Genomic DNA, 27,475 nt, shown 5'->3' on the forward strand with positions numbered 1-27,475 from the left:
ATTCTATAACCCATTTTAGAAATTAACCTAAATACATCTAACCCACTCCCAGATTGTAGCAACTGAATGGTACGTTTGAATTTTTTTTAATTTGTTTCTCTCCACTGCATAACTTCAGCCTCCTCTAATCTACTCAAAGTTCCATACTCGGGTGATTTGCTCTCTAATCTTCTCATTTGTTCCATGCTCCGGCGATTTGCTGTTAATCATGGATCCACGCTCTCATCCGACCTCTGCAAGAACTTCACTTTTAGGTTTGTTTTCATTATAAAGTCATGTTAATCATTATGTATGTTAACTGTTATATGATTTGTTTGGTTTGTGTCTTTATCCACAGGTTTGAAACGTTTGATTCGTAGCCGAGATTCATCAAATGAGGACGTCAATCAATCTTCTGTGTTGCAGCCTATACCAAGTTTCAATATTCCTGACTCGACGGGTATATGTATCTTTCGTTGTCTTTATGTTCGTATGTAGTTTTGAATCTAAGTCATGTCCTTATATTCGTTTCATGAACTTAGTTGTGAAGTGTAGAAATATTTGTGTTGGCCAAGAAAATCTTAGTCCCAGTTTTACAATTTCAAATCAGCAGACACCAGGTTCTGTAGTATCGTCTGGTAAGTTTTCCATATCATGCATATCTTATTTGTTACATAAATAAATTCTGAACCCATGTTTAACATACGCATTTTGTAGTGGCCTTTACAGCCATTAGCAAGTCAGACAAATGTTTTGCGTGGTTCCCCCCCAGAAACCTTCTAATTTTGTTGTTGATGTTACGTCTAATAGAAGCAGTAGAGCTTCCTTCACAGGTTTGTGTAGTTTGTCTACAAATATTCCGTGCTGATGTTCAGTCGTTGGTACCAATGTTCCTTGCAGATGTATGATGTTATGTATAATGTTATTGTCTATCATATTTGTTGATTGCTAGATTTGAAACGTATGAGCAGATGTGTGGGATTGAGAACTGTTGGTGGATCAAATAACAGTCCTTGCAGTGTATCAATTTCACCTAATTTAGGTATTACACTTGAAGAAAATAACACTCCAACTGCCAAGAACATGGAAGGAGCTGCTGCATTGTCAGATATTACCAATGCGTCGTGAACCTTATATTAGAACTTGATAGTGAAAGTTAGAAGTTTGTATGTTCTGTTTCCTTTGCTATATGTTTAACATTACATTGTGTTATTGGTTGTAGCCGTGAAACGTAGAATACGTGGTCGCAATATTGAGAAGATTTTTCCAAGCCCCATGTGTATGTTGTCTTATAATAATTCTGTTTTGAATAAGTTGTTATGATTTCCTATATCATCATTGCCCCTAATCAGTTTATTCCATTACTAACAATGTATATTATTAACTCTGTATTGTATTTTATTTTTGTTCAACAATCTTCTTTTTCGGCAATTACAGGTGTAGAAAATAGCAGTGTAGCGGCGAAGAACAGAAAACCATCTTCCACGCCTTCAGATATGAACAGTACCATGTGTGCGTGACCTATTAACTTAATTCTCCAAATTATATGAAAACAATTAATTTGGAGTTTTTTATTTTATTACAGATAAGAAATGTAGAGTACGTGATCCTAATATTGAGACGATGTTTACAAATGCCATGCGTATATTTTTTTGAGAATATACTGTTTTGGAAAATGTTTTAAACTTTACAAAATATAATTTATTAATTCCACTTTCTTCAACAAAGGAGATGTATAGTCACTTATTTGTTTACTATGCAGCTGTGAAACGTAAAGGACTTGGTATGTCCTCTGTGAATAAGGGTGACGCATCTTCAAACTTTAATCCCATTTTCGAACATGGGCAAATGAGACAACCTGGTGCGTCTCATTTACGTAGAAGTTGTCATAATCCCCATAAACCAAAGTTAAAAATCAGTGAAGGAAAGAATAAATGTCAAGCATCTCCTGAGAAGAGGAATTTGATTTCAGATTTTGAAAATATGGGTGAAATATAGCTAATAACTAGCTTCTTTGATACTTGGTGGTGAGAAATTGAGGCATTTAAAACAGTACATAAGAGTGTACAACTGCATGTTCCAATTCACTTCCACCGGAGGTAAGATTGATAACTCAATAAACAGAGGTAGCTCTCTGTATTGTTTTCGCTTACAAGGTCAAAACTATCATTTGGTTGGGAGTTTAGTATCGTTAGATGGATCTTCACCCAAATTTTGCCAGTTCTACATGTACGACACGCTGAATGAGGTTGAGAATAGAATCAATGCAATGAGAGGTGCTTCTGACAATGTTGATCCAGATATTGTCGAGGAACTTTTAGGTATGTTAGATAAGAACAATGAGTTAGTCAAAGCTTTTCGCATGGCTCAGAATCGGTTTGAAAATGAAGATCTGGATGAGTTTAAGTTAGTCCTCATATCATCTCAATCTTCTAGCGGCAGACCAAACCATATTACTCCATCTGATGAAGTTGTTGCTTTCATTGTTAGTGATGATACGGATACCGGTGGTTTTAGAGACACGGTTGTGAATTTCAAACAAGAAGGATTAAAGAGGATATATGAAACAAATCCACATTTCATGCAGTTGCAATATCCACTACTGTTTCCTTGGGGAACCGAGGGTTATCATAAATGTATACCTCTGATAAACAATAAATACTCTAAAATAGAGAATTTAGATGATGAAGACCTTGATCCTGACTCAACACAGAGGCGACATGTTTCACTAAGAGAGTATTATTGTTACAAGATTATGATACGCACTTCTGAAGGTATTTATTAGAAGTAAGCAATATGATTAGAATATAAAATACGTAATGAATATGTGCATATCCTCACCATCATCTCATTAATTTCAGGTTTAACGCTACACCTTGCTGGACGTTTGTAGCAACAATACGTTGTGGATCAGTTTGCTGCCATTGAACAATATAGATTAGACTGGGTTTCAACGCATCAAACTACCATCCGTGCTGATTTGTATAATTCTGTGCGTGATGCTCTCAGTAAAGGAGACCATGATCCAATGCATATGCTAATCTGGCTGAGCCCCGAAAGCAGACCTAATTCTATTGAAAAGGTTGACCAGTTGGTTTCTGCTGAAATACCAGATAAGAATTCTGATCCAATAGCATATGAAGTTGTTAAAAACTACATGGTGCATGGACCCTGTGGTAAAGACTTATACACATATTCATGTATGGTGAAAGGAAAATGCATGCGTCATTTCCTAAAGAGGTGTGAATAAATAGAATGATACATATGTTCTGTAATAAGTCTATTTTATTATTAATCTCGATGCATGTAATATTTTATTTTGCAGGTTTAATGGTAATACATATTTTGACGATTGTGGTTTTCCATTTTATCGGAGGCGTAACACTGGCAGAGTCATCAAAAAAAAGGGATCAACCTTGACAATCAATATGTAGTTCCATACAATTGAGATCTTTTGTTGCGGTTTCACTGTCATATAAATCTGGAAATTTGCAACAGTCCAAGATCGTTGAAATATCTCTTCAAGTACTGTTTAAAGGGTCATGACACTGCTACAATGTTGTTGAAGAAGAAAAGTAACAAATCAGGGAGTGAACAAACTGTAAGATCCGTGAAGAATTTGGATGAGGTAACGAATTTTCTTGATGGTAGATATGTTTATGCATCTGAGGCATCGTGGAGGATTTTTGGGTTTGACATTCACCATCGTTCCCCAAGTGTTGAACGCTTACCAATACATTTTCCCGGTCAGAAGTACTTGAATTTTCATAGTTCTGCAGATTTGGAGAATGTGTGCAATAACGTGACTTCCAAAAAAAGTAAACTAGAAGCTTGGTTTATAGCTAACAGTGAATTTCCACAAGCTCGAAATTTTACGTATTCTGACTTTCCCACCCAGTTTACATGGATAAAGAAAACTGCTAAATGGAAGCTTAGACAAAGAGGTGATGTGGTTGGGAGGTTAGCAGAGGTTCATGCAACAACTGGTAAATTATTGTATCTTCGAATGCTGTTACTTAGATGTAAAGGTGCTTTATCTTTCTCTCAGTTGCGCACTATTGATGGAACTACAAATGATACATTTAAGGAGGCATGTGGTGCTCTTGGTCTGTTGAATAATGACAAGCAATGACATGATGCTTTGGAAGAAAATGCATTCTCAGCTATGCCAACACAAATTCGGGCTATGTTTGTTAACATACTGGAAAATTGTTCAGTGTCTGATCCGCTTGCGCTATGGGAAAAATACTGGCCAGCATTGTCAGACGATGTTTGTTAGGTCACACACACTGTAGAAGAGGGTTGAATACAGTGTTTAGCACAATCAAATCGAATATAAGAACTCAAGTAACAGAAAACAAATTTTATTCAACACAATAAACTCTATTACAATATGGAACTGTCCTCTCTCAATGATGAACAAATTATCACGAGAGCTGTTAGATTTACAAAGAATAATAACTTCGATAATCGTAACATTTATAGTGTAAACTCTATGCCTGTATTTATATACTACACAGTTACAAGATAATCTTCTAATTGATATAGAATATAATTCTGCTTCCTAAAATATATCAACCAGTTATCTTTTCTTCCAAGTATTCTATTCTTCATAGAATTCCTTCTTCATGCACAATTCTTTCTGTCTTAGTCTCGATCTTCTTTCCTTTCAATCAGCCGCCTGCCTTATCTGAAAGTCATCTTAAGTCCTGATATTATCTCCTGATAAATATCTTCTGAACCTTAAGTTCTGATAACTTAAGTTCTGTCTTCAGTATAAGTGCTGATTTCCAGTTAAGTATTGATTTGTCTTGTAAGGTAAGATCTGAAAATTAAACACAAATCATATTACACATGACATTATCAAATATATCTAACAATCTCCCCGAACTTGTAAATTAGCATACTATACAAGTTCAACAGATATTTGATGATGTCAAAAATATTAAGTACAAATGCATGAGAATTTGACTAGATAACTATAATTTGACTAGATAACTACAACTTACAGTCCTTTCAGCTTTACCATCTTTAACTTTTGATAACAGCTTCAGTCTGTATAAACTTCAGAATTTAAGTAATTGTAGATCTTTGACTTGGCTTCAACTTTCAATTTATATCATCTCTTTGATATCAGGAGTTGTCCTGAGATAGTTCTTCAAAAAACATCTCTCAGCATATTCAAGTTCATTGACCATCCTCCTGTTAGCATTTATCAATTCAGTTGTATCTTCTCCAGTTTGAAAAATAGCTGCTCTGAGATCATTTATTTTAGCTTTTCTTATCTCCTGATCTAGTCTTATCAGATATGCCTTGTCAGACTCTAGATTGAATTCCACAGCTTTATAACCCAGAAAAGTAGTTATAATTCTAGCAGAGTTAGGCTTCATATCGACAATATCACCCTTGTGATCTCTGTACTTGGGACAATATGTGCTGTCAGACTTTACAGAATAAAGCTTCTTCTGTCTTTGAATTTGAGACTTTAAATACCCTGCAACACTATCTGTTAATCTGTCTTTCACTTGAAGTAGGTATAGAACATGTTCCAGTTCCTCAAAATACTTCAGTGGTATAACATTTTTCTTAATCTGGTATACCCTTCCATCTATCATAAAATATAACAAGATATGTTCTTTCAAGAAGGTATGATAAACCATTTATACAGATTCAAGTCGATTCAATCTTTCAGGAGTTGCTCCAACACCTGGTTCATTTAAGGAAGTGGGATCATTGGTAGTGTTATGTACTCTTCTTTCATCAGAACTACCCAACCCAGATTATCTCTTGCTTCCTTTCCTGTAACAACTCTATATTTAAAATCACTTGTTGCAGTCTTCAACGGTTGAGCCTATTTAGCTTTAGTGAATCCTGGTAGGAGTATCTTTGAAGGTTTAACATGAGCAATGTCAGAGGTTTCCTTTTCCTTAACTTCTGATATCAAGTCAACTTGAGCTATGTCAGAGGTTGCTTGCTTCACTGTCATATCAGAACTTACTATATCTTGCCTCTGAACAACATGAGCCATGTCAGAGGTTATTTGAAAAATCTTCTTATGCATCAGAGTAAGATTATCATCTGCTTCTTCATCAATTATTTCTTCATCCATAACTGGCATAAAAACCTTTACAGGTTCATCAACTTTGTCTTTGCCCTTGGACCTTGGATCAATTTTCATTTGTGATTTGGCCTTGGTTACCTCAGAACTTGTTCTTTCCTTTATCACAATACCCTTAGGTTTTGGATATTTCTTTTCAACAACAGAAGCTTCAGATTTTGTCTTGACACCTTCTGCTTTGAGTCTAGCTTCTTCTTCCTTTAGACTCTCAAAGTCCATTCCTGGATTTTCTTTAAGAAATAACTGCTTTGAAATTTCTTCATCAAGTTCTAGATATTCACCAGAACTTATCCTTTTACCAGTATCAGAACTTATTCTTCTCCCAGTATCATAACTTGTTCCTTGACTTTTAATTCTAGCTTTACTTGACGAAAGACCTTTTCCTTGACCTTTACCCTTATAAGAGTTTCCCTGGTCATCATTTTCATCATCCTTTCCTTTCAGTGTCTTAATAGATTTCATTTGGACTTAATCACTTTCTCCCCCTTTTTGGCATCAGCAGGTAATAGAAGAGAGACAAGAAATTCCACTGAGGATTGGATCTCATTGAGTTGACTTTGGTGAGAAGCTTGATTCTTTAGAATTTCTTCAATTTGAGCTTGTTGCTTCTCCTGAGTGTTCTCAATGGTGGCAATTCTGTCAAAGGCTGGCTTGAAAAATCTGTTCTTTTCAAGTTTCAGATTCATATCTTGATGGATCAAGTTTTCTTGAATTTTATTCACCTTGTCATGAGTTATTGAATGTTGACCTTGAAGGTGCCTTGTACTTAATGCAGTAACTCTCAGTTGTGCCTTGAAATCATCATTTATCAGCATTTCATCAGCTTTTGCAAGATGCTCAGCAAGAATCTTTTCAAAAGGAACAAAACTAACTGAGTTCCATTCTTTAGTCCACTCCTTTCCTCTAGGAGTTTCACTCCAAGGTACTTGTGCTTCCCCTGTAACAAACTTCTTGACTAAATCAGCTTTATGAACAGTTTGTTGAGGTGCATGTCCTGATGGACCAGCTACATCAGCATCTAAATTACTAGCAGCTTCACCAGTAGTTTCTTCATTAGCCGCATCAGAACTTGTAGATCCTGCAGTATCAGCATCCTCTGATAAAATAGCAGTATGTGAGGCTATAGAGGCTTCAACATTTTCCTCTAAATTCTGATCTGCAGCCAGATTCTGATCAACATCCAACATTGATATTGTTGGTGGAGTGAGTTGAATTAGTGGAGCTTCCAAGTAAAAAACCTCAACCACAATCAGGTTATGAATATCAGTTTCAGCACTTGTACCTAGTTCTTCAGTATGTACTGGATCAACTATAGGTGATATAGGAGGTGTAGGTATGTTGGCTTGAGCAGTTTCTGGTTGTGCAGTTTCTGTTTGTGCAGAAGGAAGTAATTCAATAACAACTGTATCTGTTGAGATCAGAGATTCCTGATCCCCTTCCTTAGCTGCTTCCACTACATCTTAATATGACTCAACTATGTTCCTATGAGCTCTCTATTTCTTTAATTTCCTCAAAGGTGGAGACACTGTAGGATTTTTATCAGCAGAATTTAATTTCCTAAGCCTTTTGAGGGACCTAGAACTCCCAGTTACAGTATCTTTCTGAGAAGAAACCTTCGCAGCTTCTACAATAACAGGTTCTGATATAGGAACCTGTTCCTCAGATGTTTTCTCAAATCAACAGAATTTAATCAAAACATTTATCACAAAATAAAGTTAAAAGTTGATGAATTAAAGATTAATAAATTGCAATTCAACATGCACAGTCACATAATTTGAGAAACAAAGAACAAATCTTGTAATTAAAGAAAATTTCATTGATATATCAGATGATTACATTCGATGAAATTTATCAATTACATGCAAAAATTATAAGATAGTCCTATTCTACGATTGCTAACATCAACAGCCTTAGTCCTAAGCTAAGAAGACCTAACGACTAACTCCTGCTGCTGGCGAAGAGCACTGCAAGACGGATGATCCGTTCTTGCTGACGGAGAGCTTCTCTCATTTCCTCTTCCAACCTATCAAGATGGAGGTGATACTCCATTGATAAGAACAAGAGTTCTGTGTGAACCTCTTGTGGAACTGAGTTCCAGAGCTCGTAGAGAATGGCGGTGACATGCCACTCCTGGTGCCATTCATCACAACTCAACTCGATGTTAAAGGTTTCATAGTTTAGGAACATGGTGAAACAGACCATTTTTGTTGGTATGAATAAAAAGAGAGTGAGTTTGTGAGAAAATGAAAGATGAATTGGCTGGAAATTGGAATGAATGGTTGGTTTAAATAGCCAATAGAATACCAAGGGACGCGAGGACTGGTTAAAAAATACAAGTAAAAATAATGACCCATCGACTCCCTAGACTAATGTGTAATAATAACAGTCAGTAAAAAGATCTAAAGCCAGAGTTAATGGGTACGGGATATAATAATAATTACTGTGCGCATGCAGGTTTTCAAGACATACACGCTAACCATTAACCCATAATGATTATGACTGTTTTATCTCACATTAACCAATATTCTGTAAAAAATATTATCGTTCAAGTAATGACCAAAAAATAAACCAAGTAAATAAATACTGTCACGTCAGCATCAAAACTTGATTATTATCAGGATTTAAAAGTCATCAGAATATGGCTCCTTAACTAGAAAAGTGAATGTGTATTCCTGTAATTTTTCACACAAATACTGATATGGTTTCATCAGAACTTAATCATCAGAACTTCCATCAGAACTTGTCCTCAGATGTTATGAAAACCGACACATAGACTGTTCATCTAAAATAACATTGATCACCAGAGTAATTTTCATCATTCATATGGAGTGTAAGTGTGTGCATTAAGCTAAATATCAGACAAAGTGCAAAGTGTGATTCACTTCAGTACATCTTAGAAATAAGACATAACTAAGAACTTTGCTCAAAATCTGTCATTATTATGAAGTCTATTTTAGAATGAGTTCATGCATGAGTCCACCTCAACTGTTTTGTGCTCATTTTATGCATCTTTTGAAATTCTATTTTACATTGGCTTCTCAGTGTAAGTGAGTCACGACTGCTTATTAGAATGTATGCTGTTATCAGAGTATTTCTCCAGTAATCATAGAGTGTGAAAAATCACCAAGAAAATTTTATTTTGCTTTTCTAATGCATATTACTTAATACCAGCAAAGCACTTGGGTCTTCCCTTCCATATTTTTTACTCTAGATCTTAAAAGAGTACCTGATTTTTATTACTTTTCTTTTCTTTTTCTTTTGATAAGTGAGGCTTATCAGCACTTAGTACATTCACCAGATTTACTAACATCAGAACTTAACAGATAAGAAGCACTATTCTAGTTTTTGACTTAGTAATAAGATACACAAAGTAAACTTCAACTAAGCTCAATATCAGAATTTGCTTGTGTTAAAAGATTTCCACATAAATAATTACTTCAAACATGGGATCTTTAGTATATTGAAGACTACCAGGTCAGCATCTAGCACATTTATCCTCATTCGTTTGAATAGTCACAGAAACATTCATATCACTATCAGAGTTTAGAAATTCACATCAGACAACAATTAGCACTTAAGCAATTTTCAATTTAAGCATAAAATACACAAAGATAGTAATATCTGTAAATACTGATCATAAAATCTGATGTATCAGAACATAAATTAAGCAGATTTAGAGAAAGAACTTGAAATCATTCCAAGTTCATTTACCAATCTTGTAAAAGTAGCTTCACACAGTGGTTTTGTGAAGATATCTGCTAGTTGTTGATCTGTGAGAACAAAATGCAATTGCACTGTACCTTCATCCACATGTTCCCTTATGAAGTGGTACCTAATGCTGATGTGCTTTGTCATTGAGTGCTGAACTGGATTACATATCATAGCAATAGTACTTTGATTATCACAGTAAATAGGGATTTTAGAAATTTCTAACCCATAATCCAGTAACTGATTCTTCATCCAAAGAATCTGTGCACAACAGCTTCCTGCAGCAATGTATTCTGCTTCTGCAGTTGATGTGAAAATTGACCTATGTTTCTTGCTGAACCAAGAAACCAATCTGCCTCCAAGAAATTGGCAGCTTCCACTTATGTTTTTCCTGTCAATTTTGCATCCTGTAAAATCTGCATCTGAGTAACCTATTAGCTTAAAGTATGATTCTCTAGGATACCACAATCCCAGATCAGTTGTACCCTTAAGGTACTTAAAAATTCTTTTCACGGCTGTTAAGTGAGGTTCTCTTGGATCTGCTTGAAATCTTGCACAAAGACAGGTACCATACATGATATCAGGTCTACTTGCAGTTAGATAGAGTAGAGAGCCAATCATACCTCTGTAATCAGTAATATCTACTGATTTACCAGTATCCTTATCCAACTTAGTTACAGTGGTCATAGGAGTGGATGCACTTGAACAATCCTGCATTCCAAATTTCTTCAACAAATTTCTGGTGTACTTTGATTGACAAATAAAAGTTCCTTCTTCATTCTGCTTGACTTGAAGGCCCAGAAAATAGTTAAGTTCTCCCATCATACTCATTTGATATCTTGACTGCATCAGTTTGGCAAACTTCTTACAAAGTTTGTCATTTGTAGAATCAAAAATGATATCATCAACATATATTTGTACCAAAAGTAAGTCATTTCCATGGTTGAGATAGAACAATGTTTTGTCAATAGTTCCTCTGTCAAATCCACTTTTCAGAAGAAACTGAGCTAAAGTCGCATACCATGCTCTTGGAGCTTGCTTAAGGCCATAAAGTGATTTATCAAGCCTGTAGACATGATTGGGCAATTTGGGATCTACAAAGCCTGGAGGTTGTTCAACATATACTTTCTCTTCCAATTCTCCATTAAGAAAAGCACTTTTCACATCCATTTGAAAGACTTTAAACTTTTTATGAGAAGCATAAACCAAAAATATCCTTATGGCTTCCAATCTAGCAACTGGTGCAAATGTTTCATCATAATCAATTCCCTCATATTGAGAGTAACCTTTTGCAACCAGCCTTGCTTTGTTTCTTGTAATTATGTTGTCACTATCAGTTTTGTTTCTGAACACCCATTTTATACCAACAACTGATCTTTTCCTTGGTCTTGGCACTAGGGTCCAGACTTTATTTCTTTCAAATTCATTTAACTCTTCCTGCATTACTTGCACCCAATCAGCATCTTGAAGAGCTTCTTCCACTTTTTTTGGTTCATTCTGAGAGAGAAAAGAATGATAAAGACATTCATTTGATGTAGTTGTTCTAGTTCTGACACCTGTATCAGGATTTCCAATAATTAAGTCAGGTGTATGTGCTTTAGTCCACTTCCTTGCAGATGGAAGGTTTTCTCTAGAACTGGATGCTCCCCCATGATCCATGCTGTCTCCATCAACATTTTCTGATGCTCCCCCTGAAATTATGCTCTCTGAGTTGGATCCTTCATTATTTGAGTTTCCAGAAATATCAAAACATGAGTTTCCAGAATTATCAGGACTTGGCCCATTAGAACTTGAAGAGCCTGTTGTAGGTTCTGATGCTTCTTGAGATGTGGTTGGATCTTCAGTATGCTCCCCCTGCACAGGTGCATTTTCCTTAGGTGTAGTCACCACAATTTCACTAACATCAGAGTTTAATTCATCAGAGTTTGCAGTATCAGGATTTACAAAATCAAAATTTAAAACTTCATTTTTGAATCTCAGTTGATCATGATCATTGAAATCTTCAAGTCCAGTAATATTCTTATCATCAAAAGAGACGTTGATAGATTCCATGAAAACCTTTGTTCTTAAATTATAGACTCTGAAGGCTTTTGTAGAAAGTGGATATCCAACAAAAATTCCTTCATTAGCTTTTAGATCAAATTTGGATAACTGTTCGGGATGAGTCTTAAGAACAAAACACTTGCATCCAAATACATGAAAGTACTTCAGATTTGGCTTCTTTTTCTTCACCATCTCATATGGTGTTTTTCCTTGCTTGTTAATGAGTGTTGCATTCTGAGTAAAACAAGCAGTCTGCACAGCATCAGCCCAAAAGTAGGTTGGCATCTTTGCTTCATCAAGCATAGTTCGTGCAGCTTCAATAAGAGTTCTATTCTTTCTTTCAACAACTCCATTACGTTGTGGAGTTCCAGGAGCAGAAAATTCATGCTTTATTCCATGGTCTTTGCAGAACTCTTCTATGATCAAATTCTTGAACTCTGTGTCATTATCACTTCTTATGATCTTCACAGAATCTTTGACCAATTTATCCAGTTGCTTGACATGATCAATCAAGATAGATGCAGTTTCAATTTTTGTGTGCAAGAAATACACCCATGTGTATCTGGTGAACTCATCCACTATGACCATAGCATATTTCTTCTTTACAATAGACATGACATTCACTGGACCAAATAGATCAACATATAGTAGGTGATAGGGCTCAAGAATTGATGATTCAGTCTTGCTCTTGAATGAAGATTTTCTTTATTTTGCCTTCTGACATGAATCACAAAGGCCATCAGGAGCAAATACTGATTTTGGCAATCCTCTCACAAGATCTTTCTTGACTAGTTCATTTATATTGTTGAAATTTAAATGAGAGAGTTTCTTGTGCCAATCTCAGCTTTCTTCAATTGATGCTCTACTCAACAGACAGATTGCAGAACCATCAGTACTTGTTGAAAGCTTGGCTTCATAAATATTACCATGCCTGTATCCTTTCAGAACAACTTTGCCTGTAGATTTGCTTATAACTTCACAGTGTTCTTCAAAGAAATCCACACGATAACCTCAGTCACAGATTTGACTCACACTGAGCAGATTGTGTTTAAGTCTTGAGACCAGAGCTACTTTTTCAATGATGACATTCCCGAGATTAATATTTCCATATCCAAGAGTTTTTCCAATATTTCCATCTCCATAAGAAACACCTGGGCCAACTTTCTCCATAAAGTCTGATAGCAGGGCCTTATTTCCAGTCATATGTCCTGAACATCCACTGTCCAGAACTAGGATGTTCATCCTGTTGCCCTGCAATCACAAAGACCACTAATGATTAGTTTTAAGGACCCAAACTTTCTTGGATCCTTTGGCCTTTTTAAGTTTGTTAACATTTGCAGCGGATTTAGCATCAGAGTTTATGTTAACAGTTTTATTATCAGAATTTGCAATATCAGACTTTGCATCAGAACTTATACTAGAAGGAATAATGCTAACTTTCTTTACAAAAGGTTTTATTTGATAATAATCATAGTACAGACTATGATATTCCTTACAAGTATATATAGAATGCCATAAACTACCATAATGAAAACAAGGATTTTATGGCTTATATCTAACAGACTGACTCTTAACTCCTGATTTTGAAGGTAAGGAGTTTATATTCTTATTCTTCCTGCAAAAAGAAGCCAGATGGTTAGAATTTCCACAGTTATGACATATTTTTCTAGGAGCATTGGTAACAGGCTTATAGTTGTTACTTTTGTTCACACCTTCCTTTCCATTCCTATTTTTCCTAGATGGCTTTTCCTTGTTTACATTCTTAACATCTTTCAGCTTATGCTTAAGTTGCTTCTTATTCATTAAGCCTATGTTAACTTCAGTTGGCTTATCATGTTTAGGTTTGTCAGAAGTTACTATCTCCTTAACTTCTGATTTCTCAATATCAGACTTTGCAGTTTCAAACTTAACAGGATTTACCTTTGGTTTTTGTTTAACAATTTTAGGCTCAGTTTCTTCAGTTCCCTTACTGTTCTTGTCATCTCCATAACCTAAGCCCTCTTTCCAGTTTCCACTACTAAGAATATCCTGAGTTGCTTTACCAGACTTAGTCCAAGTCCTGATAATCTCTTTTTCCTTTTCTAACTCAGTTTTTAGAGATTCATTCATTTTTAACACTTCATCCCTCACATAAAAGGCATCATCTCTATCTTTCTGAGGTTGATGGAACATGACTAACTCCTTTTCTAGATAATCATTCTTCTTTTTATAAGCAAGATTTTCAGAAGTTAATCTTTCACATGTTAAAGTTTGATCTTTATAACTAATAAACATGGTCTTAAGATATCTTCTTAACTCAGTAATATCATCAGTATGAAAGGCATAAGTAATTTGAGGTACCTTTAAGTCAGCAGTATCAGAACTGCTATCAGCATTTGCCATCAAGGTATAGTTTTCCTCATCCTCAGAATCTGAAGCATTTGACCAGCTTTTCTTCTTTGTGACAAGAGCCTTGCTTTTGTCACTCTTCCCTTTTCTGTAATCTGGAGATATGTGGCATTTCTCACCACAGTTGTAGCATTTAACATTTGAGTAATCTCCTCTGTCAGACTTTCCTCCTTTGCCTTCAGATTTTCTGAAACCTTTCTTTTCAGAACTTGCACCTTTCCTGGAAAACTTCTTTCCTCTTCTGAATTTTATGTACGCAATCTTTGTGATCCCTTTCACCATAAGAGCACACAGCTTCATCATCTCCTCATCAGGGTCCATCTTAGGTATACTTTCAGTTTCTGAGTCATCATCACTATCAGAACTTGATGACTCAATATCAGACTTTGTGATGAGAGCCTTTCCCTTGCCTTTCCTTGAGGCAGCTTCTTTGGGACTTTCCTCCTCAGCCAAAAAGGCAACTGTTCTTGACTTTCTTCCATTCCTCTTGTTTCTTTGTTCCATCTCAAGTTCATGAGTCTTGAGCATCCCATAAATTTCATCAAGAGTTGTTTCATCAAGATTATAGTTGTCTCTTATTATTGTGGTCTTCAAATCCCATCTTTCAGGACGAGCTAACATGAATTTAAGATTTGAATCTTCAATATCATACTCTTTGTCAACTAGTGACAAATCATTCAAGAGTTTGACAAATCTGTCATATAAATCAGTTAATGACTCATCAGGCTTTGAGTCAAAGTGCTCATACTCTTGAGTGAGTATCGCCTTCCTGTTCTTCTTGATTGAATCGGTTCCCTGAAACCTTGTTTCCAAAGCATCTCATATCTCTTTTGCAGTCTTACAGTTAATTACCCTGTTTGACATGACATTATCAATGGCACTATGCAGCAAGTGTCTTACCTTTGCATCATTTGCAATTGATGAGATATCTTTAGCAGTGTAATTACTTTTCTCCTTTGGTACAGACTTTGCTGGCTGACCTGCAACTTCCACAGAGAGTTTGGTTGGCATATGTGGTCCTTCATAAATCCTGTCGAGATATTCTGGATCTGTAGCTTCCAGAAACATAGCCATCTTCACTTTCCATATGGAATACTCAGAAGGTTTCAACATGGGAACTCTTATAGTCTCATATTGACTATGAGTTATGGTTTTTGGAGGTTCTTCGGTTTTGATGGGTTTGATTGGAGTTTCTTCTTCAGACATGATTGATTTTGGATCTTAAATTGTTTGTGTGTTAACAGAAGGCTCCGATACCACTTGTTAGGTCACACACACTGTAGAAGGGGGTTGAATACAGTGTTTAGCACAATCAAATCGAATATAAGAACTCAAATAACAGAAAATAGATTTTATTCAACACAATAAACTCTATTACAATATGAAATTGTCCTCTCTCAGTGATGAACAAATTATCACAAGAGCTGCTAGAGTTACAAAGAATAATAACTTCGATAATCGTAACACTTATAGTGTAAACTCTATGCCTGTGTTTATATACTACACAGTTACAAGATAATCTTCTAATTGATATGGAATATAATTCTGCTTCCTAAAATATATCAACCAGTTATCTTTTCTTCCAAGTATTCTATTCTTCATAGAATTCATTCTTCATGCACTATTCATCCTGTCTTAGTCTCGATCTTCTTTCCTTTCAATCAGCCGCCTGCCTTATCTGAAAGTCATCTTAAGTCCTGATAATATCTCCTGATAAATATCTTCTGAACCTTAAGTTCTGATAACTTAAGTTCTGTCTTCAGTATAAGTGTTGATTTCCAGTTAAGTATTGATTTGTCCTGTAAAGTAAGATCTGAAAACTAAACACAAATCATATTACACATGACATTATCAAATATATCTAACAATGTTCTTTATATTAGGCATAAGATTTCAGATAACATTCATTTAACAATGTCCGAGTATGAAATCCAGAACTATGCTTTAGCAGGTGTGTGATCAGTATTAAATACTTGATACGTTTATTACTTTGTAGTATTATTTTTATTATTTTTATTTAGATGTCGGAACATTTACCAATGTTTTTTTTGTGCAGAGATTAAAAAGTTGTTAAATGATATTGGTAAGTCCTTAAGAGATTTTCATATGATGCCATTTCCCGACGAACGATTTTTCCACACTTTTGTCAATCGTCTAATTGTTTAGGAAACTAGCTACAATAAAGAAGAATTGAGACTTAATCATGACAAAGCTCATAAAAGTCTGAACTCAAGGCAGCTGGCACTACTAGAAAAAGTAGAATAGACATCGGCTAAAAACCGATGTCTATGAACAAAAAAATCCGATGTCTTCGTGGGTGATGTTAAAGACCCTCCATTTAACATCGATTTTAAACTGATGTTAAAGAAGACATATAACATCAGTTTTTAAAGATTTTAAATTTCTAATGCATATCTAATCTTCGTATATTATCATAATATGATATTTTTATCAATTTAAGCACATATGATATAAGCAAAATATTTCCATTTACCCATTAAACTAATGTTACTAATACCAGTAACAACGGTTTTCAAGATAAACCGATGTAAACAAAAATTTTGACATCATTTATTTGTTTCAAACCGATATCTATTAGTGACAAACCGATGTCTATAAAGCTTAATAACATCGGTTTTCTGTTTTAAGATTTTTTTGTTGTTGTATTTAACATCGATTTTAATCGGTATTACTGATGTCAATGTTCAGCTAAATCTGATGTATTAGGCTCTGACAGACATCATTTCCACTATAATGATGTTTGTACCTATTTTATTAATGCACACTTTAAAAATATAGATACCAAAAATTTTCTAAACCAATGAACTACCAAAACCAATTGCTGCATAATATCAGTTATCTATAAATCTAACAACCAATATTCAAATATCTGGTACACCAGATTTTTCTAATCCAAACATCAAATACTACACACTACACATATCCATCCATCTATTCTACTAGTGTCTGTACAAAAAATTTGACTTGGTACCGACAACACTAACAACGAAAACCAAACAGGAAAGTAAGCAAAACTTTCCAGGAGTTGTGAAGATCTTTAGTTATCAGGTGTTTGAGAGAAGGATCGACAATGTAAGGATGCTCACAAGTCTGAAAAGAAAAAAAGTGCAACATCAACATAACATCATAGAGGTTAAGATATTATACATGTATTCATATCAAAATCAAAAATAAGGAACTGCATGTTGACTGGACGCATTCATTTCCAGAAAGTGAAGATAGAGATATAACATATAAAAATAGCCCGGACTTTAGTTAGAAGTCTTCACACCAGACTCGTCGTACTAAATTTAAAGACCTATTAAGAGCTATAAAACTAAATCTAACTGCAAAGATAGGATAAAATCAATGAAATGAGAAGATACTAAGATAACTATGTGCCTATTACATTAGCACCCATGGTTTACTCAAGGGCACTTGAATCGTAGCGATTTACTGCCGTACATATCATATGTAAAATCTATTGTTTAGTAGTTTAGATAATGATTGCATTCAACAGTCACAATGTGTTCGGTCTAGATTCATTTTGTTAATTCCTATGAAGCACGGATTTCATTAACGGTAGTTAGCCAAAACAGCTTTGCACCTGCTACTTCTAGAATGCTACTGTAAGTATTTAAGTTGGTCTTCCTTGATCCAAAAATCCTCATAGATCATAGTTTTCATTTTTCAGTGGTCATGCCAGATCCATACAACTCCACGTACCTTGAATGTTAACAATTAGTGATACCTGTACAATCTCTGAAACTTTTATGTTTCTTTAATAAGGTGAAAGGAAATACTGAAATTTATGCTAAATTTAATAGATGGAGTGATAATAATAGAATAGTAAGATCTTAATTTCAATTTTTGTAGAAAGTGTGTCAACTAGGATTCTTTGTAAATTTATCTCCAGCTCTTCGAAGTTCAAGAAAAAAATATTGATGCCTATTGAGTTTTTATTAAGGAAATGACTTAAATTGTAACATGTATATCAGAATTTCAGTCCTTTCATCTCTTTGGAGTTTCTAAAATTTATAACAGGTAAATGATTAATAGAGACCATAAAATTCAGGTTATTGAAGTTGTGATTACCTGCATAATGATGGACAAAAATATTAAATTTAGAAAAATAGACTTTTACTTGACTTAGCATTTAGAAGTAACTTTAGAGAGGTATAAAATATCAAAACATGTTTACTACTATCTCTGTAACTAAACAAGTTTATAAAACACTAATGCTTCAGCAAACAAAATGTTTCAGTTCCATCATTCAGGAAATATACAGACTTTCGAATTTCTCTAGACCTTTCCTATATTAATAAAGAACTAGAGTAAATACAAGCAACTTATAAATTGTAATGTTGCAGAAAGGTAACTAAGGTGTAAAGATTAAAAAGTTATCATAGTACAAGTTCCAAAACATGTACCTGTTTCCGTTTCTCCAGCTGCAATGTAGTTTCCAGAAAAGCTCTGTTGATAACATCAGCTGACATTCCCTCATTATCTGATGTGAAGTCTGCACAATGAATAGATAAAAGGTCAGTCAACACATGCATTAGAAAACTTCAAAGACTATATGACCAGTATAATATAGGAAATTTTGAAATGCCAGGGACTAATATCAAACCCAATCCATGTTCTCTATTATAAGGTGTGATAATCACTCTTAGTGTCCGTTATTCCAGAAGTCGATATGCTAATACTAGACTTAATTAAAATGCTCAAGGGAATTAAACATATAGGCCAACTCTTTTAATGTCTCCTCCAGTGGAGTTGGCCTTTTGTTCAATAAATGATATATTTGGGTGGAAGCAAGATTTAACATTCATCTTTAAATCTGTTAGGCAATGTTTCTACTTTGGCATCAATACGAATGATGCATTAACACACGAGAACCATGTATCATTATACAGGCTTAGACATTAGCATACCTTTTTGCAGTAAAAAGTCATTAGTGTATTTACAATCTAAGGTATTTACAACCATTATCATTTTTTAACAATTAATCACAACACCAAGCCTTCATTTATCTAATAAATTGATAAATTATATTAGTACACCTTTATCTTATAAAGTTTTGAATGGAGAATGATATAATCAATGTCTAATAATCATTATTACACCATGTTCAACAAAATAATTTTCATCCACATTTATCAGTTTTCCAAAATAAAGATAATACAGTAACATGAATATCCACATACTTGCCAAACTAAAATCACAAGTGAACCTAATCTGACAATTCCCCCCCCCCACAAAGAATCTGAAATACTAACTAGCAAAAATAGTTAAAATGTAGCACAATGTCAATAAGCACGGAATAAAATAAGAAATCACAAGGAAAAGGGAATAATAGGAGTACAAAAATGAAAATCGTACTCTTGATATTATCGAACAGGTGATTATTTATAAACCGCGCTGCTTCCGGACCTCCATGACCATGATACACTCCAACAAAATTCCCTTGAGGACCAAAATCATCTAAACTTATCGACCCAGACACAAGTTGTCTTTGATCTTCCACTATATAATTACCTTGAACTACCGCCATAGGAAACCATAAAGCTGTTATCTTCATAGATTGTTCTGTTACCTGTACCTGTACCTATTACCTGTTGCCATTTTTCCAGCTTGAACCCCGTGAATAATATCCTTTCGAATAGGAACGTCGAAGACATCACCAACCAAAACCATAAAGTTGTTATCTTCCTGGCTAAAATCCTAATTTAGAATAAGTTGTTAACTTTCTGTTCAAATTCAAAGAGCGATTGAGACAACAATAAAATAATTATAAAAAAAAAATTAGAGTAAGATGCTCAATTTAACATGCACAACTAAAGTAATCACTAAACTAATTAAAAAAATACAAAATTTTGGGTTTCAAATTTAAACCCCCAATTCTAAAATTAGGGTTTGAAGCTTACCGAATTCAAGTTTTAACCACCGAATTAGATTTAATCTCGATCTTAGCTTTAAACTCAGACTTGAACTTTAAACTCCGACTCGAATAACCTTCTACGACCCTTTAAATTTTGATGAGAGCACATAGAGAGATAAAGAGAGCACATAGCACAGAGAGAGATTATTCGAGTAGAGAGAGAGAGAGAGAGAAAGCGAGAGAGAGAGAGAGAGGGGGGGATGGAGAGCATAGTCGAGCAAAGAGAGAGAGAGAAATCGAGAGCCGTTCAGTGGACAAAAGTGAGAGAGGAAAGAGATGATGAGATTTGGATTTGTTTGGTTTTATGTTTTAAGAGTGTATGAATTTTAATTTTTAATTTTATTTTAATGTTATATTGAAAAGAGGGGGATCTGTGACTTGATATTTTTCTAAGGCAAAAAATGAGGGGGAAAGTTTTAAGAGGGAATGAATTATTTGGTAAAGGAGGGAAAGGTTTGGTTAGGGGGGAAAGGGGGAGGCGCTTGATAAATTTTTTAAAACAGACTTATAACATCGGTTGGTCTAAAAAACCGATGTGTATCTTATAAAAAGACATCGGTTGAGTAAAACTGATGTAAAAAACACCTTTTACATCAGTGCCAACAGCAACCGATGTTTAAAAGGCGATGTCTATTCTACTTTTTCTAGTAGTGTGGATGTATATAATGCAGTTGTTGATAATGTAAACAAAAATAAAGGTGGAATGTTTTTTGTTTGCGGGAGCGGTGGATGCGATAAAACGTTTCTTTGGCAAACTCTTTGTTCACGTTTTCGATCAGAAGGAAAGATTGTTCTTCCTATTGCAGGCTCAGGAATTGCTGCTACACTTCTTCCTGATGGCCGAACAACTCATTCTAGGTTTAAAATACCGCTTAAATTAGATCAGAGTTCTATTGCTGGAATAAAACATGGTACATACATTGCAGATTGATGCAGCACACAAGTCTTATAATATGAGATGAAGCTTCAATACAGCATCGCTATGCATTTGAAGCCGTGAACAGAAGCTTGCGAGACATAATGGCTGCCGTTGATGTAGAACGAGGAAAAAGACCCTTCGGTGGTATTACAGTTGTTTTTGGAGGCGATTTTCGACAAATATTACATGTTCTGCCTAAGGCTGGAAGGGCTAAAATAGTGAATGCATCATTTAACAAATCCCGGCTTTGGAAATCTTGCAAGGTCTTTCTTCTCAGTCAGAACATGAGATTACATTCAGGTAATTCTGAAGCTAGAAATAAAGTAATAGCTGACTTTAGTAAATGGCAACTTGAGATTGGAGACGGAAGAGTTGAATGCATTGATACTCATCGTGTGTAGATGTTGAAACTGAGTTTGTAGTTCCTGATAAATATGTTGTCAAGAGTCCCTTGAAAAGTCCCATTAAAACCCTAATTGACATTTATATATCCAGATTTTTAGAATAACTTGCATTCACAGGAGTATCTGAGATCGATATCTATTTTGACTCCAACAAACGTTGTAGTTGATGATATCAATGTACAGATTCTTGAAATAGTTCTGGGTAATGTGCATACTTATCTCAGCAAAGATTCAATTGAAGACAAGGGTGTTGACAACAATAACTTTGATTCGTCATTTCCAGTTGAGTATCTGAACTCCATAAATATGCCATGTATGCCTAAACATGAGTTGAAAGTAAAGGTTGGAGCTGTTGTTATGTTGATGAGGAATTTAAATCAGATTATGGGTCTATGCAATGGTACAAGGATGATAGTTACTGGTTGCAAAAAAAACAGTATAGAATGTCAAATTCTCTGTGGATCTCAAGTTGGTACGAAACAATTAATTCCAAGAATCGATATGGTCCCAACAGACACGAATTGGCCATTTGAATTTAAAAAAACACAATTTCCTCTCCAAATATGTTTTGCCATGACTGTGAACAAGAGCCAAGGTCAATCATTGGACACAATTGGATTGTATCTTCCTCGACCCGTATTCTCTCATGGTTAGTTATACGTTGCAATATCCCGTGTTACATCTCCAGAAGGACTAAATATTCTTATTGATGACGATAATGGGAAAAACACAAATATAACATCAAATGTTGTGTTTGAAGAAGTTTTCTATAACCTTCCTAAATTGTGATCATATTTGATTTAACTAACTTATTGTAATTGTTTGACCGTGAGTATTTTGTACTTGAAATCCTTATTTCGTGGTATGTGATTTGTTTAACAGTTGAATTTATTTTTATTATTATAATTTTATGTCATTTCGTTTGGAAAAATAATTTATTGTATTTAAAAATAATAAAAAAGAATGGCATGTATATAACAAAGCTGTATAATTAGTTCCCACTAATCCATTTAACTAACTTGATGTTGAGCCAATCACATTGATCATCATCGTATCAAATAATAATCTATCCAATCAAATGATATATTTATGATTCAGTTAAAGGCTGATTGGATTATCTCTTTACAGGCCTTATGTCACGTATTAAAAGGGAAAGATCAAGTCCACAATATATGTTTGTCGTGCACTTCATTCAACAGTATGTCATCAATTATCATTCCCGTTAATGTAGGGTAATGGACTACAAAAAGACCACCACGTCAGTGTGATATTCTAAGTTCAGTACCTTCATTAAGAATAGAACATGTAAGCTCTCTCAGGAGTTGTGACTTTTAAATTCTAATAATAGATCATCCTGTTTAATTTAAATTACAAATTGTTTTCACGAAATCTTGCAAAGATGGAAACCCTCATGTTTGAACACATTTTAAGTCTTGACAAATCTAGGTTAGATTGGAAGATCAAGGCAAGAGTTACAAGAATATGGCCTACTGTGTCTTCTGAATCAGGAATAACGAAAGGCTGGAATCTCATTCTTCTTGATGATGATGTAACTACCTAATATGTTGATTTCGTTCTATATTGATTATGTTTACATTTTTAGAATGGATATTTATGATTATACTTTTCCACTTTATACTATGTGCAGAATACTCATATTCATGCATTTGCTTTTGCTAATACTTGGAAACTTATTGGGAAGAATATTGTTGAAGGAGCTGTTTATATTATTGACACGTTTAAGGTTAGGGATGCTTCTGGGAATTTAAAACCTGTTTCTACATACACATCTATAAGATTTACAAATGCTACTACTTTCCAACCATGCACTGATTATGTTATGATTCCAAAATACAAATTTGAATTTATGGATTTGGGTGATTTGATGGATGAAGCCAGAAAATATGGTCCTAAAGAGAATCCAGAATTTGTTATAGGTTACTTCGTTTTTCCTATTTGGCTTATTATTATTCGTATTAACAATTATTATAAAAGTTTTGACTACAATCCATGTGTTTATATATTGTAGATATAATTGGAGTTGTTGAAGACTTTATTAAAGTAAGCAAAATCCCCACTAAGTTTGGAGATAGGGATATTGTTCGATTCAAGATTTGTGATGCAAGGTTATTCTTTTAATTCAACATACAATTTTTTATTAATTTTTACGTCGTTATCAATTTTGGGACCTTGATCAGTAAATAATTAAATATTTACTTGATTACATTGTAGCAACAAGCACAGGGTTGGTATATGGGGAGATATGGCGAAAGTTGTCAGTGATCAATATGAGGAATATAACCATGAGGAAAATGTTATTGTAATCTTGACAAGCGTAAAGCTAGGAACATACAACGGTTTGATCTTTAGTATTTTATGCTATATACTAATTTGTCAGTAAGGTTATACACGGTTATATTAAATTATATTTTATGTAAGATACATATTGCTTTAAAACTTTAAATACGCTTCAAATCAGCAGCTTGGCATCCTCGAAAGTGTACTTTAATCTTGATGATGAATGTGTACTTGAGATGAGAAACAGGTACAATCTTATAAACATTTACTCCTTTTCCATATTTTGTCAAGATTGCATATGGTATGTACATTATATAATGTGTAGGCTTGAACTTGAAGGCTACAAGCCGTCGAGGGATGATGCGGATGATAGCTATGCGTTAACATTGGCCTCTCCTTATGAGTTTATAAATCTGAAAACATTAGTTAACAATGTTGCTGGCAGTGTTGAGGTTAATTCTTTTTTGACAAAAGTTTTAGAGCATTATCTTAGATTTATATGCTGTATAATTTTCATTTATAACATTATCCTCAAAATTATCAATTGCAGAAGAAATTGTATTGTGGTTTGACAATTGCTAAGTTGGAGGAAGGACATCCTTGGTTTTCATATTCATGTAGAAAATGTCATTTAGAAGTTGTTGAAGTTGGGAATAGATTTAAATGCGGTAAATGTAATCGCACTTTTCCCGTTGCTGAAAAAAGGTATTGACACATAGGAAATAATATATTTAACATTTGGTTGGTACAATTTGTTTGGATTACGAAATGTTGAATTATTTAATAATTTTTTTCACTCACAGATTCAGTGTAAAGGCTGGTGTTGTGGATCAATCGTTCTCATGGAGCATTCTTCTCATGGATCGTGTTGTGAAACGGCTCATAGGATGCTCTGCTTCACATCTTTATTTGAAGCAAACAAAGGTTCAATCAATTATATTTTTAAATTTTGTTTCCATATTATAAATTGTTTGCAATACAGACCAATTATGTTGATGACTTAATTATCAAAACAGGAAGATGTAGATGCTAAAGTGTTTCCTGCATTTCTGCATGTCATGGACGGGAAAGAAATTATTGTTGTTGTTGAAGTTCATGCAGCCAAAGATGTTTCTGAAAATTTTATCATCAAAGCCCAAGACATGTATGATTCAAACATGTATGCCATGTCAACTTCTGAATCATCCAATCATGTTGATTTTCCTACCCTTGATTTGTCAGAGGTATGAGAATTTTTTCATAAATTACTGTTATTGCATACAGTAAAACCTCTATAAATTAATATAGTTGGGACCGGAGAATTCTATTAATTTAGAGAGGTATTAATTAATCGATAAATTATTAATTATTAATTTATAGAGAATTTTCGGTAGCAAACAAAATTAACTTTTGATTAAATTTTTATTCACATAAATTTAAATAAAATGAATTGTACAATTTATATTTTATACTTAATTCAATTAATTCAATGTATATGAATTTAGAAAGTCAATGTAATGTACAATATATTAGATTCAAAGTCCATGTAGTGTATAAGTTAAATTCATTGTATTTTACATAGAAAATATTCAATGTATATTAGGAAAATTCAAAGTACATGAATTAATTTAATTCATTGTATTTTACATAGAAAGTATTCAATGTATGTGTAGTCATAAAATATATTATATATACTGTATATACTAGATTGGGGGGGAAATTATACAAACAAAACAATGGCTTCTCATCTAAAAGGTGTCACAAAATCAACAATGACGGATGAAGCAAGAAAAGCATTATGTGAATATAAAAGAGAAAATTCATTATGCACTCAAAAAGATCTCCAGTTGTGGCTCGAGAATAAGTTTCATCTAAAAGTTAGTCAAGGTACAATATCAAATACACTGAAAAGGTCAGCAGACTATCTTGCAGCTAATTACTTGGAGAAAAGAAAAGATATTAAGCGACATAAACCAGCAAAATATCCAGATATGGAGAAGGTTCTCTATGAATGGTTTCTCCAGTACCAAGATCGTGTTAATATGACAGGAGAGCTAATTTTAGAGAAGGCAAAAGAGACCATGAAAATTTTATACCCCCAACAAGATCAGGAGCACACTTTTTCTCAAGGTTGGCTTGAGAAATTCAAGTTAAGACATGGTATTAAGTCATTTCGTCGCTTTGGAGAAAGTGGTTCTGTTGATGTACAGGACATGGAGAAGAAACTGGAGTCCATAAGGGAAAAAATAAACCAGTTCCCTATGAAAGATGTTTTTAACATGGACGAAACTGGTTTGTTTTACAGGTTACAAGCTGATCACTCTCTTGCTACGAAACAACTTGAAGGAAGAAAACAAGACAAAGAAAGGCTCACGGTTGTTATATGTTGCAATGAAGATGGCTCTGAAAAAATTCCTTTATGGATTATTGGAAAGTATGCAAAGCCACGGTGCTTCAAGAATGTTAACATGGGCAGCTTGAATTGTCATTATCGTGCAAACAAAAGAGCTTGGATGACTAATGTACTTTTTGATGAATACATTCGTTGGTTTGATAGCCAAATGCAAGGCAGAAGAATTTTGTTTATGGTAGATAACTGTCCAGCACATCCAAAAAATATTGAAGGACTACAAAATGTTGAGTTGTACTTCTTGCCACCTAACATGACATCAAAAATCCAACCTTATGATGCAGGAATTATAAGAGCTTTCAAGATGCACTATCGCAGGAGATTTTATCGTGGGTTATTAGAAGGTTATGAGTTGGGACAATCTGATCCAGGAAAGATTAATGTTTTGGATGCTATCAATTATGCAGTCGCGACGTGGACGACAAATGTAAAACAAGAGTCAATAGCAAGGTGCTTTCAACATTGCAAAATTCGTTCCATAAATGAAGTTTCGAGCAATTTAAATGAACATACAACTCCGGAAGAATACATTCATGAACTTGAGGTGATGATTAAGGATCTAGGTTATCGTAATAAAATGGATGTTAATAACTTCTTAGATTATCCGGGTGAAAATGAATCATGTTCCGAGGTCCAGAGTATAGAAGAGATTGCAAACACCATCCTTGAAAATAGTGTTGAAGATGATCTTGAAGACGATACAACACCGTTGGAGCCGGTTACACGTAAAGAAGCACTCAAGGCATCAAAAATGCTTAATAATTTTTTGATGCAACATGAAAGCACCACACCCGAGCTTTTGGATGCAATAAGGAAGATTAGGGATGAGCTTCATGTTGATTTAAATTATATGAAAAAGCAAACTACAATTGAATCATATTTTACAAAGATGTAATAGCTATATTTTTATGAATATAAGGGAATTATTAATTTATAGTTTTATTGGGACCATATTTTTATACAGGGTTTTCAAAAAAATTATTATCTTATTATCTTATCGAAATTGATCATTTTTTGAACTGGCCCAAGTCGGGACCGGACAAAATTATTAATTTAGAGAGATTATTAATTAATCGAGTATTAATTTACAGAGGTTTTACTGTATTTTGGAATATAATTAAACATTATTGACTAAATGTTTGCATTATAGTCATTTGATTAGGCTGAGAGTTCAAAAACCCCTGGATCTTGCAAATCCATCAGTAAGAAGATAAAATGGTAAATAGTAATGATAGTTTTTGAGTTAATCTCTTAACGTATGCGTATCTTACATTAAAATGCTCTAATA

The 27,475-nt window shown here is 34.2% G+C and overlaps 2 protein-coding genes across 2 annotated transcripts; both read left to right on the forward strand.

Moving 5' to 3' along the window:
• The first annotated feature begins 208 nt into the window (after positions 1–208).
• LOC141691457 (uncharacterized) lies at positions 209–4,111 on the forward strand. The gene is made up of 12 exons (XM_074496196.1): positions 209–254; positions 338–439; positions 522–617; positions 932–1,021; positions 1,202–1,258; positions 1,417–1,482; positions 1,565–1,621; positions 1,742–1,840; positions 2,136–2,701; positions 2,873–3,219; positions 3,305–3,409; positions 3,478–4,111. The coding sequence occupies exons 1-12, from the start codon at positions 209–211 to the stop codon at positions 4,109–4,111; spliced, it is 2,265 nt and encodes a 754-aa protein (XP_074352297.1).
• Positions 4,112–25,513: 21,402 nt separating this feature from the next.
• Positions 25,514–27,130, forward strand: LOC141693949 (CENP-B homolog protein 2-like). Its single transcript, XM_074499138.1, has one exon. The coding sequence runs from the start codon at positions 25,514–25,516 to the stop codon at positions 27,080–27,082; it is 1,569 nt and encodes a 522-aa protein (XP_074355239.1). The 3' UTR covers positions 27,083–27,130.
• The last annotated feature ends 345 nt before the right edge of the window (positions 27,131–27,475 follow it).

This window comes from Apium graveolens, chromosome 10 (assembly GCF_009905375.1).
Source record: "Apium graveolens cultivar Ventura chromosome 10, ASM990537v1, whole genome shotgun sequence".
NCBI lineage: Eukaryota > Viridiplantae > Streptophyta > Magnoliopsida > Apiales > Apiaceae > Apium > Apium graveolens.